This window comes from Hemitrygon akajei, chromosome 3 (genome assembly GCF_048418815.1).
Source record: "Hemitrygon akajei chromosome 3, sHemAka1.3, whole genome shotgun sequence".
Taxonomy (NCBI): Eukaryota; Metazoa; Chordata; class Chondrichthyes; order Myliobatiformes; family Dasyatidae; genus Hemitrygon; species Hemitrygon akajei.
In genome coordinates, this window is record NC_133126.1 from 52,155,584 (window position 1) to 52,172,684 (window position 17,101).

General features: G+C 38.1%; 2 protein-coding genes across 2 annotated transcripts in view; one reads left to right on the forward strand and one right to left on the reverse strand.

Annotated features, from left to right (window-relative positions):
- Positions 1-17,101, forward strand: part of samd4a (sterile alpha motif domain containing 4A) — a 237,053-nt gene that overhangs the window by 207,526 nt on the left and 12,426 nt on the right. The window lies entirely within an intron of this gene.
- gch1 (GTP cyclohydrolase 1) overlaps positions 565-17,101 on the reverse strand; it is a 53,110-nt gene continuing 36,573 nt past the window's right edge. The window contains exons 3-6 of the mRNA XM_073039881.1: positions 15,670-15,725; positions 13,993-14,024; positions 12,252-12,336; positions 565-4,098 (exon numbers count right to left, since the gene is read on the reverse strand). Of these exons, the coding sequence (XP_072895982.1) occupies positions 3,972-4,098; positions 12,252-12,336; positions 13,993-14,024; positions 15,670-15,725 (300 nt within the window). The 3' untranslated portion in view covers positions 565-3,971. The remainder of the gene's footprint in view (positions 4,099-12,251; positions 12,337-13,992; positions 14,025-15,669; positions 15,726-17,101) is intronic.

The window sequence follows — 17,101 nt, forward strand, 5'->3', positions numbered from 1 at the left end:
TTGTTTCTAATCGATGAGTTTTGTGTGACTGGCTGGACAGTTGGCTTGATGTTAGCCCTGGAAAACAGCAGAACTACCTGCTCCACCACTGTGCACTCAACATGCTAATCACGAAGTTGCACAGACCTCCGATGTCTGGGATCAATTTTAGACAGATGTCTGACAGTAATCAAAGTTAGGAAATTGGAAGTCAGTGCTAGAGATCGTTTGATATTTATGGGAATGTTTCTTTTAGGTCAACGGCAAGTGATTGCAAAGATCCAGGCCAGGTTGTTGTTGACTCGCACAAGTTCAATGTCTTATCTCTGCATTAGCAAAGTAATACTTTAACAAGGTTTAATTGGATTTGTTCTGAAACAGCTGGCTTATTTGTACGTCACAGCACCTGACATGTTCCTCCCCAGTTATTAACCTGAGTGAGATAGCCAAGCCAAAATCATTACTCTACCTCAAAATCAAGCAGGAAGGGTAAAGCAAAATGTCAGTGTTACAACCAACACTGAAATGCTACTCAAGTTCCAGATATATTTGCATTTTAAAGGAACAGTTTGAACACAAGCTGAATTAAAGTTTTAAAGTATAATTTAATGGACATAAATAAAAGCTAATGTACAATATATTAATTAGACGCAACCATCACAGTGCTGAATGTGCATTAAAACCACAAATGCATTTCAATAAAAGACAAAACAAGTACAAAAAGCAAGATTAAAACAAACAAATCTATTTGCTTTTGAAGATACTACAGAGTCCAAGGCCACTTTCTTGTGTGAACAAACGCTAGGTTAGTACACCCAACAAGGATACTCAGAACAACATACAGTGAGTCTGGATTTTTACATATTTGAATGAGTTCATGGTAAATTTGAGTACCATTTTGGATGTCTGTGTTCTTTTTTATATGACAAAACAGGTCAGTTAATGACATTCAATTTTCATTATACAAAATTGCACAATAACATTTCAGCAGTTCATTCACTTGAGGACAAGTTTTGCAACATCATAGAATGGGAATGTGAAAGTAGTCATCTTTGGGAATACAGGCATCAAAGATATATGCATCCATATTACAAAGAGAATAATTCTGTCACTAAGTCTGTGGCATTTACGGTAAGTGCAATTTAGAACAAATCATACGGTAGTGATTAGACAGTGCTTGTGTAAACAATATCATCTTGGTCAATGGCACATCACATCATGAACAACCAAACCAAATTCCAACTGGTTCCTAACATAAATGAAATATACAGCAAATCTACATTTACATTCTGTTTATTACAAATAAAATACCTGCTCAACTACTTACGTAAATGAAATCCTAAATCCAACCTTCAACCTTGAAACTTAACAAGAGGAGTAAGAAAATAAGTGGAATTAGTCGCCTGGTAAACACAACAGTATCTGTTAAAGTCACAACCCATTTTAGACATTCATTTACATAAATATATGCATATTAGTTAGTTTCTAAATTCCCAATGCTTATTCTTAACTGAATAATGAATTGGATCTATTCTTTTTTGCTAATCATCAAATGACATACTGCTACATACTTAAACATAGTATTGCACTCTCAGAACTAGAAATTAGGCGATGCTCAAGAATAGTATTCATTTTTTAAATAATTATGATTATCAAGTTAACTTGCAAGTAACTAGTTCTGTATTTCATTAATAAAATGCTCACTGACGATATATTGATACTTTGACATAAATTTTCCTTCACTGTTCTATAAATAGTTAAGATCATTACTGATATATGTGCATTTTTAAATCATACTATATACAACTGCTTAACACCCTTCTACAAATTTATTTACCTGGTTTTTCGGAGACATTAACTTAGAATCATTAAAGAATTTAACAATACCATTAAACCTAAGCATCAAAATAATTCTATGCAACTTCATTATGCTTTTTTAACATCTATTACTTGTGATTTCAAATCCCCACTTTGCAAGGTTGCATCTGTTGTGTTGGAACTTTAATGAATAAATACACATTTAAACACTGTAAAAACAGAATAGTTTATAAGAATTATCTGTAAACAGGAACCTGGTTCGTCCTTACATCAAAAGGGTTTCTTACTTGTCTTCTTACTCTAAAAGCTCAACCATTTACCAATGACAAATGTCTCAAATTTGGTCATCTATATTCCTATTGGAAGAAACGGCAGTCTGTATTCTCATTTCAGATAAATCTATTAATGTTATTAACATGTTATTATATTTTTTCACACAATTTCTTGATCTTTTCCAAATCTACTGTAACTTGTTATTTATTTTCCTTCTCACAGAGAAAATATTCTTTCCTTTCTGTCACCCACTATCCCTCTAATTGACCAAATGATATTAGGGACTCTCAGTGAGGACATAACATCCATTCCTTGTTATTCTATTAACGTGATGCATCCTTTATGCTCAGGGGCAGGTAGGAATGATTAAGACTAATTGAATGATGGACTGTATTGAAAGGGTGTGATTAAAGATGTTGTAGTTGAAGGAATTCGGTAAAAATTTGATAGGGCTTTGGAAAAAATACATCTGCAGTGGCGTTTTGGTCTCTACTCTTGGAACGATGTGCTTGCATTTGATACAGTATATTGGAAAGAAGTTCAGTTCCTGGGATGAGAGGGTAGATCCTGAGCACACGTGTTTTGCACAATACAGAGGAGGTGAGTAGAATAAGAATCAAGCTCATTCATTTATAAAAGTTCAAGAGATTTTAACAGAGTTGATAGTGAGAGGCTGCTTACCCTCACTGGAGAACTTGTAACTAAAAGCAGAGTCTCCCTTTAAATGCTCAGGCATTTAGGAATGCAATTGAGAAATTTCTTCACAGCTTGTACTTCTAAAATCCTGTATTCCAGAGGGTTGTGAATAATTTCAAGAGAGTGATCAATATATTTTTGGACCTCTAAAAGAAAACAGGACTAGGCCATTTTCAAGTTAGAATATTTATGGAAAAGCAATACATTATTGAATTATATTAGCAAAATTTAAAGTTCAAACTTGAAATTTATTACCAAAATATTTATACCATGGACAACCTTGAGATTCACAGTTTTGCAGGCATGGTCAGACCTTGCCATAAGTATTAGTTCCACTTTTAGTCACGGTGACAAAGGGGACACAGCTATTCCCTAGGACTTTTAATGTTCAGAAGAATTTGGTCTGAAAAGTTTTGAAATAATAATTTGAAAAATACTTACAATTGTGAGATTCAAGTAAAGGGTGCTAGGATGAAATAATTAAAATGCATTGGTTTTGTCCACATTTTGCTTACCATTCAGAACCAACTAGAGTTGTAGCTGTAGTAGAGGCATTTCAGCTAAAAATTTTAAAGAAAAGAAATCTAGGATACATTCTGGAATTAACAGGCCAAATGTGGTGATTGATCCACATTGCTGGTTACGTAAACTCTGGTGCTTATTTCAATGGTTAGAGAGATGAAAAAAATCTCTAAGAAAGAACAGAACTATGGGGTGGAGTGGTCTGGGAAGTAGACCCATGCTCATCACCAGTGCAAATTCTCCCACTGCATCAACTCTAAGCCGTGAGAATCATTAACAAATATTGACATGGGAAATAAAAGTACCCAAACCGTGTTGAGAAAAATATCATTTGACTGATGTAGAACAGACTTAATATTTAGTGTATCTATGTGATCATTACAACAGATAGGGAAAGAGAAAATATTTTATGTAAGTATCAACTTTAAAGATCTGCAGCTATTACAAATTACAGTTTAACTGCATCAGATGCTATGCTGTTTTATCGAAAATCATAGTTATAAAACTAAAATATTGTCCATTTGAAACTTTGATACAAGTACACAGTCCAAGTTTAGTTTTTAACTTGTATGACTTAAAAGAAAATCTAAATCCAACATCTCTTCCTCTTACAATATAAAACATCTACTAAATGTCTATAAGGATCTTGACCATCCAATGAGGTTCCATCAAGGACAAGATTTTCAATTCCTGATAAGTGTCAGAAACTCTTCTCGGGTCTTTGGGTCTTCCCGAAACACACCCAACATAGTGCTGGTTACTGTTTTACTGTTCATCTTTTGTACTCCCCTCATAACCATGCACATGTGCCTGCAAAGAAAAGTTGCATTAGGAACTGTTGTCATTGTTGTTGTCCATCTTTTTTCCCTATGAAATCCTCTAGGTGTTTGTTTGTTCAGTAATATTAGTCTAACTTCATTCCATTAAAACTTTTAAATTTAAAGAAAATGTCTGTAGTGATTTTGTAATTGTACTACCAAGTTTTCCATTTTCCAATAGCGACCGCTAGCAGGTGCGCTTTTTGTTTTGCCAGTGGGGGGAGGGGGGAATTGTTGTTTATGTGCCAGGGGAGGACTTCGGGGTTCTCGCGTTTAACTGTTGTTCTTTCTTTGGGCATTTCTCTCTGTTTTCGTGGATGTTTTGTAAAGAAAACGCATTTCAGGATGTATATTATATATGTTTCTTTGACATTAAATTGAATCTTTGAACCTACTCTTACACTCTGGGTAATATTTAAATTGTGAACTTCTGCCATTAAGATTTTACTCTTTTACTTTTCAATATTTTTATTGATTACTTGCATGGATGAATACAAATACATTATGATATTATGAAAACAGAATCAAAGTTGAAATGCCCCATATCTGTGTATAGTAAATTAAATGTGATATTGAAAAGGTATATTTTATTCTAAACTAAAACAAAATCAAAACCCCATAACCAAAAAAAAAGAAAAAAAACAGCTGTTTGGTTAAAAGAAAAAAAATCCTGAACATATTTGTAAATTCAAACATATAGTAGCCATCATCATTGCTGAACAAGTCAAAGACGGTGAAAGTAGTTCCCAAAATGTCCCCATAATGTGAAAAAATCTTGTCTAGGTACAGAAATAGAACACCTAATCTTCTCTAAATTTAAACGTGACGTAACATCAATCAACCAATCGGCATGAGCAGGCTTAAATCTTTCCATTTAAGCAACAAAACTCTTATGGCTAAAAGAGAAATAAAAGCCAAAATATGCAAATCATTCCGCTTAAGAGTTTGTTGGAGATAGTCATCATATTTCCTCATTTGATCAACTATCTATTAAATATAATCTTTGTAAAGCTCACTTTTTTACACATTTACAAATTAGAGACTTCTTGCGTTCTCAACTTCATACATTTCCTAAATGTCCAGATAAGAATCTAATTGATACAATACTTACTCTGAAACCTTTTCATAATGGATCTATTTCTAATATTTATAGTATGTTGTTGGCAATGAGAAACATTCCATTAGATAAAATTAAAAATCTCTGGGAGCAAGACCTACAGATTTCAAATGATGAGGATACTTTGCATGATTTTTTTTCAACTTGTTCACACCTCTTCGTTATGTGCGTGTCATTCTCTTTTACAATTTAAAGTGGTTCATAGAGCCTATATGACTAAAGATAAGCGCTCTCATTTAAGTGTAATGGCAAAGCCACCTCTCTAATTCATATGTTTTGGTCCTGCCTGTGGCTTGATAAATTTTGGAAAGCAGTATTTCAAACTTTCTTGGAGCTTTTCAAAGTAAACTTTAAAGCCAACCCTCTGACTGTATTGTTTGGCATTGTTGGAAGATTCTACTCTTATTCTTCTGCTTTCCCTTTATATTTCATCTTCTCTCTCCTTATTGTTTTTTTAAGTTGTCTTCTCTTAGTGTTTAAAGTCTTCCAATCCCCTAACTTCCCACTAACATTTGTTACATTATACACCCTCTCTTCTGTTTTTATTCTGTCTTTGACTTCCATTGTCAGCTACGGTTGTCTCATCATCCCATTAGAATACTCCTCCTTTGGGATGCATCTGCCCTGCATCTGATCCATCTGATTTTAGCTTCTCCCTCAGAAACTAGTTCTGGGAAATTAGCCTGGCCAAGTGACTAGCCTTTCAGTGGGAGAGCATTTGGAGAACAGTGATAACAACACCTTAAGTTTTAATATAATCATGAGTAAGAGCAGGTCTAGACCTGTCGGAAAGTACCAAAGGGATGGGGGGGGAGGACAAATTACAACATTGTGAGACAGGAGCTAAGGGTCATTAACTGGGAGCAGCTGTTATCAGGCAAGTCCATATTTGCCATGTGAGACTTGTTTAAAGACCATTCTATTAGGCCTTGATGGCATACATGTATATCAATCAGGAGAGGGAATGGGTTGGGTACAGGCAAGCTAGGATCACAGGAATCCCAGGAGAGAGGGGATGCATAAATGTACTCAAGAAAGAAATCAGAAAAGAGGCAGAAGGTAGCTTTGGTAGAGAAGATTAAGGCAATCCATACAAATTTTATAATTATATTTGGAGTAACCAGCAAAAAAAAAACAGGGTTCCTCAAAGACCAAAGTGGACTGCAGGAGATGGGTGAGAACCTCAATGAATATTTCTCCTCTGTTTTTACCGTAAAGGCAATGAAGAGTTTGAACCTTGAGGAAGTAAATGGAGAAGTCTTGGGAACAGTTTGCATTGCAACAGGGGTAGTATCGAATAGAAACATAGAAAACCTACAGCACAGTACAGGTCCTTCAGCCCACAAAGTTGTGCTGAACATGTCCCTACCTCAGAAATTACTAGGCTTACCCATAGCCCTTTATTTTTCTAAGCTCCATGTACCTATCCAAAAGTCTCTTAAAAGACCCTATCGTATCGAGAGGATGGTGCAGGAGGGAGGGCTTCAGGTTTGTAGATAATTGGGCTTTGTTCCAGGGAAGGTGGGATCTGTTCCGAAGGGACGGTTTACACCTGAACTGGAGCGGTACTAACATTCTTGCAGGGAAATTTGCTAGTGCTTCTTGGGGGGGTTTAAACTAAATTTGCAGGGGTCGGGGATCCAGAATGCGAGAGAGGATAGTGAGAGGAAGAATAAAGGACAGGCGGGGACTACACGGTTCCAGAATATTAAGTGTGTAGTAGAGAAAGGTGAGACGGAACAAGTGATAAGGAGGACACATGTACAGAGGGTTGGTCTGACGGAACATGGAGTTAAATGTGTTGAAAGAATAAGTAAATTTAGGAAGGACAACAAAATTCTAGGGGCATATAGCCCGATGGGAGTTCGGGGAGCTGGGTTAAGCACAGTAGGCAGCGATTCAAACAGAGAGAGGAGAAATGGGCTAAAAATTCTATATCTGAATGCACGAAGTGTCAGAAATAAGGCGGATGAGCTTGAAGCCCAGGTGCGAATGGGTAACTATGATGTTGTTGGGATAACGGAGACATGGCTGCAGGGAGATCAGACCTGGGAAATGAATGTACAAGGGTATACGTGCTATCGTAGGGACAGAAATGTGGGCAGAGGGGGTGGGGTAGCCCTGTTGGTGAGGAATGAGATTCAGTCCTTTGCAAGGGAGGACATAGGGTCAGGAGAAGTAGAGCCTGTGTGGATAGAACTGAGGAACAGTAAGGGCAAAAGGACCCAATTGGGTGTTGTCTACAGGCCACCAAACAGTAGCATGGATATTGGGTGCAAGTTGAATAGGGTGTTAACATTGGCATGTGGCAAAGGTAATGTCGCAGTAGTTATGGGGGATTTCAACATGCAGGTGAACTGGGAGAATCAGGTTGGTGCTGGACCACAGGATAGGGAGTTTGTAGAGTGCCTGCGGGATGTATTCTTGGAACAGCTTGTACGAAAGCCGAACAGGGACAAGGCTATTCTGGATTTAGTGTTATGTAATGAACAGGATTTGATAAGCGACCTTGCAGTAAAGGAGCCATTAGGAGGTAGTGATCATAATATGATAAGTTTTTATCTGCAATTTGAGAACGATAAGGACAGCTCGGAGGTGTCAGTGTTGCAGTTGAACAGGGGAAACTATGGAACCATGAGGGAGGAGCTGGCCAAAGTTGACTGGACGGATAGCCTAGCAGAAAAGGCAGTGGAACAGCAATGGCAGGTATTCCTGGGAATAATGCATAAGGTGCAAAATCAGTTCATCCCCCAGAGAAGGAAGGATTCAAAGGGTGGAAAGGGGCCACAGTGGTTGACAAAGGAAGTCAGAGTTTGCATAGCATTAAAAAAAAGGAAATATGACAGAGCTAAGGTGAGTAGGAGGACAGATGATTGGGAAGTTTTTAAGGAACAACAGAACTTAACTAAAAAGACAATACGGGGAGAAAAAATGAGGTACGAACGCAAGCTAGCCAGGAAATTGTTATGGGAAACAGAGAAATGGCAGAAGAATTTAATGAGTACTTTTTAAGAAAGGAGGGAGGGAGAAAACAGAGAACTATCGACCTGTCGGCCTGACATCGGTGGTGGGGAAGATGCTAGAGTCCATTATTAAGGATGAAATAGTGGCATATCTAGATAGCAGTGATAGGATCGGGCCAAGCCAGCATGGATCTACCAAGGGTAAATCATGCTTGACTAATCTGTTGGAGTTTTTCGAGGATGTAACCAGGAAGTTAGATGGGGGAGATCCAGTGGATGTAGTGTACCTCGATTTTCAGAAGGCATTTGATAAGGTCCCACATAGGAGATTGGTGGGTAAAATCAAAGCTCAGGGCATCGGGGGGAAGACATTGACATGGATAGAAAGCTGGTTGGCAGATAGAAAGCAAAGGGTAGCGGTGAATGGGTGTTTCTCGGAATGGCAGGTGGTGACTAGTGGGGTGCCACAGGGCTCAGTATTGGGACCACAGCTGTTTACAATTTACGTCAACGATTTGGATGAAGGCATTGAAAATAATATCAGCAAATTTGCTGATGATACTAAGCTGGGTGGCAGTGTGACATGTGATGAGGATGTTAGGAGAATTCAGGGTGACTTGGATAGGCTGGGTAAGTGGGCAGATACTTGGCAGATGACATTTAATGTGAATAAGTGTGAGGTTATCCACTTTGGGAGTAAGAACAGGAAGGCAGATTATTATCTGAACAGTGTAGAGTTAGGTAAGGGAGAAATACAAAGAGATCTAGGAGTCCTTGTTCATCAGTCACTGAAGGTGAATGAGCAAGTGCAGCAGGCAGTGAAGAAGGCTAATGGAATGTTGGCCTTTATTACAAAGGGAATTGAGTACAAGAGCAAGGAAATCCTCTTGCATTTGTACAGAGCCCTGGTGAGACCACACCTGGAGTATTATGTACAGTTTTGGTCTCCAGGGTTAAGGAAGGACATCCTGGCTGTAGAGGAAGTGCAGCGTAGATTCACGAGGTTAATTCCTGGGATGTCTGGACTGTCTTACGCAGAGAGGTTAGAGAGACTGGGCTTGTACACGCTGGAATTAAGGAGATTGAGAGGGGATCTGATAGAAACATATAAGATTATTAAGGGATTGGACAAGATAGAGGCAGGAAATATGTTCCAGATGCTGGGAGAGTCCAGTACCAGAGGGCATGGTTTGAGAATAAGGGGTATGTCATTTAGGACAGAGTTAAGGAAAAAATTATTCTCCCAGAGAGTTGTGGGGGGTCTGGAATGCACTGCCTCGAAAGGTAGTGGAGGCCAATTCTCTGGATGCTTTCAAGAAGGAGCTAGATAGGTATCTTATGGATAGGGGAATCAAGGGATATGGGGACAAGACAGGAACCGGGTATTGATAGTAGTTGATTAGCCATGATCTCAAAATGGCGGTGCAGGCTCGAAGGGCCAAATGGTCTACTTCTGCACCTATTGTCTATTGTATCCGCCTCCACCACAGTTGCCGGCAGCCCATTCCACACACTCACTCTGAGTAAAAAAACTTACCCTTGACATCTCCTCTGTACCTACTCCCCATCACCTTAAACCTGTGTCCACTTGTGGCAACAATTTCAGCCCTGGGAAAAAGCCTCTGACTATCCACAAATCAATGCCTCTCATCATGTACACATCTATCAGGTCACCCCTCATCCTCCGTTGCTCCAAGGAGAAAAGGCCAAGCTCACTCAACTTATTCTCATAAGGCATGCTCCCCAATCCAGGCAACATCCTTGTAAATCTCCTCTGCACTCTTTCTATGGCTTCCACATCCTTCCTGTAGTGAGGCGACCAGAACTGAGCACAGTACTCCAACTGGGGTCTGACCAGGGTCCTATATAACTGCAACATTACCTCTCAGCTCCTAAACTCAATTCCACGATTGATGAAGACCAATGTTGGTGAGGCCACTTATGGAATATTATATTTAGTTTTGATCAGCCAGCTAATGGGAAGCTTAATGCCATTATGCTGGAAAGAGTGCTGGGGGATTTATAAGAACGTTGTCTGGACTTGGAGGTCTGAGTTGTGCAGAGAGGTTGAGCAGTTTAGGAGAGCAGGAGAATGAGGTGTTTACAAAATTATGAGGGCATAATGTAGGTAGGTTGAATGAACTCAGTTTTTTAAATCTAGAATTGGGAAATCAAGGTGCACATTCAAGATCAGAGGGAGCAGATTAAAAGGAACCTGAGGGCAACAACTTCCAGTCAGAGAGTGGTTAGTTTATTTCATGATCTGCCAGAAGAAGTGGTTAAAGCATGGACATTAACAACATTTAAAAGGTGCTTGGGCAAATACATGGATAGATAAGGTTTAGAGGGATATGGACCAATGGGAATTGCTTAGTTGGGAATCTTGGTGGGCATGGGCCAGTTGAGCCAAAGAACTTGATTTTCTGTACTCTATTTGACAAGGTTGCTCATAAATGCTGATTCATAAGATCAAGATACATGGGATCCACAGAGACCGGGTAGTTTGGCTTCAGAATTTGCCTTGCCCTTAGTGGAAGGGTGTTATTCCAGCTAGAGGTCCATGCTAGTGGTTTTCCACAGGATTAGTGCTAGGACTCTTTTTAGATGAAAAAATAGAGAAGTGGGTTAGTAGATTTGCAGACAACACCAAGCTTAGTGGAGTTCTGGACAGTGAAGTAGGCTGTCAAAGGACACCACTCTGAAAGGGGACGTACGGGTAAGTAGGGTCGTAAAGAATCCTGTCTATGCCTTCATTGGTTGGTCACTGAGTTCAAGAGCAAGGAGTTATGTTGCAGACATATAACATTTGTTAGGCTGTGCTTGGAGTATTGTGTGCCCCATTGCAGGAAGAAGGTGGACAATTTAAAAAGAGTACATAAGACGCTAAGTAGGATGCTACCTAGATTACAGAGTAATAGCTATGAGGAGATATCGAACAAACAGGTTATTTTCTCGGAGGCAGAGTGAAGACTGGATAAAAGTTTATAAAATTATGAGGCTCGTAGACAGGGTAGAAGTCAGAATCTTTTACCCAGGGTAGAAATGTCAGATACTAAAGGACATACATTTAAGGTGAGGGGTAAAGTTTAAGAGAACTGTATGAGCAACTTTATGTTTTACAGAGAATGATGGGTGCCTGGAACAGGCTGCCAGGGATAGTAACGAAAGCAGATACAATAGTGGTGTTTAAGAGGCTCTTGGACACATGAATACGCAGGGAGTAGAGATTTAGTTTAATTTGGCACTGTTTGCTGCAAAGATTTGGTGGACTGAAGCCATGTTACTGTGTTGTACAGCCCGAAGTTCTAAAACAGATTGCTAGTATAGTGCACCTATCAGAGAACACGTAGTCTACTCTAGGTTTTCTAGGATGCTGTCTGGGTGACTACAGTGATTGTAATCTCACAAAGACATTGTAGCAGCTCACTAAATTTAATTCAGCCACACTTTACTATACCAATGAAGTAATGCTAAGAACACACTATCACTTCTAATACTGACCAGATATTTTTTGATCCTGCAAGTTCCTATCAATATTAATATACATTAGTTGTCCACCACTCCCTTCTCAGATAATTAATATAAATACTCACATTCACATGGATATAAAATCATATCCAAAATGGACTTTGATTTAATCTGAGCATTCCAATTCATGAAAAACACTTTCACCTTTGTAAAATTTCATGCGATTCATTAAATTGCTACAGATGGCAGTGGAAGCCATGTCATTAGATATTCTTAAGGCAGAGCTTGATAGGTTCTTGACTAGCAAATGTATCAAAGATTACAGGGAGAAGGCAAGAGAATAGGGTTGAGAGGGATAATTAGCCATGATGGAATGGTGAAGCTGACACAATGGGCTGAATGATCTCATTCTGCTCTGTCTTATGGTCTTAAAAACACTAACAAATTCAGTGAGATTCTTTAACTAAAAAAAACAACGCATACTCTTTGATTCTCAATAATACAATTATCAACTTAATGTTGGATTCATTTTCAATCTGTATTAAGAATTATTATAGAGAAAAGAAGGAGTTTAGCTTTTCTGTGTTCAGAACTTACGTGGCTTCGATTACAACTCCAACTCCTGCAGGCTGTAAAGCTTCTGTGATTGCAACAGCAATCTGTTTAGTGAGACGCTCTTGGACTGCAAATGGACAGAACCATGTACCCATTAGGAAGGAATTCAGAGCTAACTATTACTTTAAAAAGGGAAATTAGAACTGTACTTGATGATGTTTATTTCAATATATAAAACTAAATTCGGACCGGGATCAGTGCTCACTTTTTGTGGAAGGACTGAGTTCATGCAGTCACTCTCCTTGTGTGCGGATGGAAGGATATTTCCAATATTCTGAGATTTATGTGATTACTGGGCTGTACTTTATATTGGTTTCCTTCAGTTTTTTTGGTGTTTTCTCTCTTGTGGCCAATTGGTGGCTTGGTGTATCTGTTAGTTTTTTGTGTATGGGGGGTGGTGATTTTGGTGCTACTGTCGCTGTTCTTTTCTATGAGTGAGGGGGTCAGGGATTATTATTGTAGCTGTTATTTTCTGCGAGAGAGGAGGTTGGGGATGGTTATTATCACAGTTTTTTTTCTCTCATGGATGAGGGAGTCGGGGGTTGGATGCTTTTTTTTAAATGGGGAGGGGGTAGAGGATATTGGGTTCTGCAAGTTCTGTTTCTTTTTTGTGCGGGGGAGGTGATGTTTTTTCCTTGCATCAACTTTCATGGTCTTTCTGTATTTCATGGCTCTCTGGATAAGACAAATATCAGAGTTGTATACTTTGACAAGAAAATGAACCTTTGAATTCCTACTATGTAGTAGTTTGATACATTTCATGCAAAAGGTAAGTGTTTGATAATACAGCTATTAGCATAAAAATATATTAAATCCTCATTACTCTTCTCAGACATAAGTAATAAGTAGAGGGTACATGTCAGATGGTAAAAACCCTTCACGGTGGAGGTCACATTCTTGGGGCACTGCTCGTGAAGATGGCCTTAATATTGGGGAGGGTTGTGCATGTGATGGAGCTGGCTGAGTCGACAACTTTGTGATCCTGTGCAAGGGAGCCTCCGTAACAGGTTGTGATGCAACCAGTAAGAGTGATCTCCACCATTCAGCTGTAGAAATTGCAAGAATCTTTGATGGACATCATCAAACTCCTAATGAAGTAGAGCCACTGATGTGCCTTCTGCATTACTGCATCAGTATCTTGGGCCCAGGACAGATAGTCCAAGAAGTTGACGCCCTAAAATGTAAAGTTTCCTACCTCAATAAAGACCAGGGCATGTTCTGATATCTTCCCATTCATTAAGGCCACAATCAATTTGTTGGTGTTGAACAATTTTCATTAAACACTGGCCTCACTGGGTTAGTTTATTAATTATTAGACCAAACGGCACAAAGACTATAGTTAAAATTAGGTCAGCACATAAGAGCACGTGTAGCGGTGTGCCGTTGAGCTTACTCTATATTCTGTCATCGTGTTCATCTGACAGGCTCAGATTCCCACTCCTGCTACATCCTGAAACCTTAGTTCCCCTCTCTATCTCAGCCCGGAAAAGATTCAGTGATTCAGCCTCAAATACTCCACCCACAAGATCTGTAAAGTGTATTCCATATTTGTCTTGAAAGGAGTGTAGGCGTTTCTATGAACTTGTGCCTCAATGTTAGAGATTTCCCCATGAGGGAGACCTCCTCTTGCCATCTATCCTGTCAAATCCCACCAGAATACTATGTGGTAAGATGCATATCAAATTTTTAAAAAAAAACTTTGGCAGTTTAATTAACTACTTACCCTGAAGTCTCCTACTGTAAATCTCAACAATTCTGGAAGATCAAAAGTCAGAATGAGTAATTAATTTAAGCATGTACATAAATGCAGTAGAAATGCTTCAGTAAGTTACAACAAACTTTTCCTTTCACTCAGTTTTTTTCCCCCTAGTGTGGCATGAACACAAAAAAGACGGCACTTAAGTCCGTATTAATGTTATTGCTTCTCTATGATATTTGCATTTAATATCAAAATCCATAATAACATTAATATCTGTATTTTGACATGGCATTTTTCTGAACTAAATTAGCTAAAAAAAATACCAGGAGGATGCATTTGAGAAAATGTTTTATAGTAATACTTGTATAACTTGATTATGAGTAGATAAATCAAATGTTTCAATAGCAAACAATATACTCATGGTAAATGAAGTGTAAATTGAGTTAATTTGCATAATTTGGATTACCAAGGTGAATTTCCATTTCAGATTTATGGAGATGCATCCTGAAGGTAAGGAAGGAAAGTCAGTATTCCATAGAAGATCAAATATTAATGAAAGAAATAGTACTGGAATAGCAACTGACCAAAGAGGCTGGCTTTACTAAATGATGGAAAGTTTAATTTCTAATTCATAGAACATGAGGACTTCCCCAAAGAATAATAATTTATTTGCTTTAAGCTTGAACTGCTGGGATAGGTTAACACTTGACAGATGTCATCACACTCAAACAATCAGCTTTTGGCTACTATGCAGAGATTATTTTGGAGTCATCTTTGGAATCTATTGTAAACGCACAAGTACAAGGTGTTTTTATTGGATAAATGATTGCCGCAATATTCAGATATTTCAGCCTTGAACCTGCTGGTCCATCTTTCTTTGATGTGTTACTGTTGACTATATGTTCTATGAAATATTCCCATTAAGGGTGGTAGTTGCTAAATATGTTGAAGAAAAGATCTTTACACCTGAGGAATTACTGAAAAATGAATTTAGTTTGTGTAAATGCTCGCAATTGAAACTAATTAATTTTTGCTCCAATTCCACACTTCAAAAGGTGTGTTAGTAGATAAATTATAATTGATTTATTATAAAATGTCAACTAGTTAACGTTTTTGATGGAGACATGTAACAAAAGCAAATGCAACATTACAGGACTGCACTAATGATCGATTTGTGATTTCTGAACAAAATCAGATTTCCAGTTTGAATAAATCTATTCTTCTTTACCTTAAGGATAAGATTATCTGACAACCTATAAATACAAATCAAACTGTTGTCACAATATGATTAAAGAAAGATTTTTGATATATATGAAACAAACAGATATATATGTATTCCCTTCACCATAGTGGGATTCTGTCTGTTCCTCTCACTCACCACTTTCTTGCCATTCCTAATATCCTCAATCCTCTTTCTGCCTCAAAAATGTACAGACTTCAGTTTAGTACCTACTCAATAACTTAGCATTCATATATATCTTAAGTGTATCTTGAATCCAAAATAATTAATGAATTAGCCCAGATGTTTTTGAAGTTATGGTTTGTTAGCAGTATACTGTATCTGATACATTCAACAGTCGTTTTGCACCAACTTCTTAAGGTAAATGTAAGATGTTAAATAAAAACAAAGCAATGATGGAAGGCATTGATTTGAAGTAAAGATGCCCTCATAGTCCTCATTCACAGCTATTCGCTACTTACCTGGCTAGCTTGCTAAGACCAAGGAGCCGCCTCTCAGGTAGATAACCTATATGTACCTACAGAATGGAAAGAAAACATTGACTACATCTGACCACACAATGAAGGGACCGAGAACTTTCTCAGCCAGGTCAAACTGAAATTTCTGAACACAAAAGAGATGCTGATATTTTCTGATGGGTCCCGAATCAGTATGAGGCCAAATGTGTGCAATGGGATGACCATGCAATTGTAAGCAGCCCTTTGGAATAAATAGCAAGCTGTGAGTAATACTGCTCCAGGGAAAGGTGTTCATTCAACTACAAGACAATGAGCTAAACTATATGCAACTCTGATTTTCTAAAGGAATTAACAGCCAGTGTTATATCTCTCAAGTCTTTGGCAAAACGGGCATTGCAAAAGATTTCCAGTAATGCAATGGTCATGCAGATCTACATCAATGGCATTTGGGTATCTTTTGATCACACCAATATATAGTAATGTTCCACAGTTAAATATGATTAAAATAGTTCATTAAGAAAAATTACTGGCACACATGCACCATGTTACAGTGGTTTTAACTTCTTTATTCTGTCAAACCAAAGACTTAGGGTATTGCCACAGATACCAACAATTGGGGAGATTTTGTTTCATTGGGTGCTTGCTCCTATTCAGGCTAACTGAAATAGTGCACATCCAACTGAAACCATTGTTTCTACAAACTCCCATTTGTTGCATCTTTCACTCTCTCTCTCTCTCTCTCTCTCTCTCTCTCTCTCAAGCTCTTAGGCCTAGTTACCTGGCTAATTTGCTCACTCCTATAACTTTTCTGTTTGGTATATAACCAATTGAAACCTGGAAAAAAAGGAGAGAATTTCAAAGGTAGAGAATCTTACATTTAATAGATTATATTGGTAACTCTGGTTTATGAGCAGAAAATATAACTGAAGAGACAATAAAGGAAATTAGTTTGCATTTCAGCTGGATTAATCCTGGTTAAAGGATGTTTAAAGGGCAAAAAAAAACCTGGCAGGTTAAAGTAGCATGTCGTGTTGTAATATGTATTGCATCCTCGATTCTCTGAATGCTAGATTTTGTGATCAAGAGCAAGGTTTTTTAATGTATCATGGGAGTGTATGGAGAAGGAACCAGGCTTTGGGATCAGGAATGATTGTTTTGATCAGCAATGCCATTTTGGGTCCCTGGAGCCTGGTCCTCAACCCAATGTTGTTAAAGTGAGAAGAACCAAGAATACTACAATTAAGCATACAGTGACAGCTGTTTGGATCTATTATTTCATTATTGTATGCTTTTGTTTCAAGATGTGGAGAAGAGCATTAAATTATTGATTGAAAAGTGAGTCTTTAAATTCCTTAAATAACCTAGACTAAGCAACAATCCCCATTAGAATAAATGCAGTAATTTATAATTCCTCTTCCATCTAATATTGTTTTAA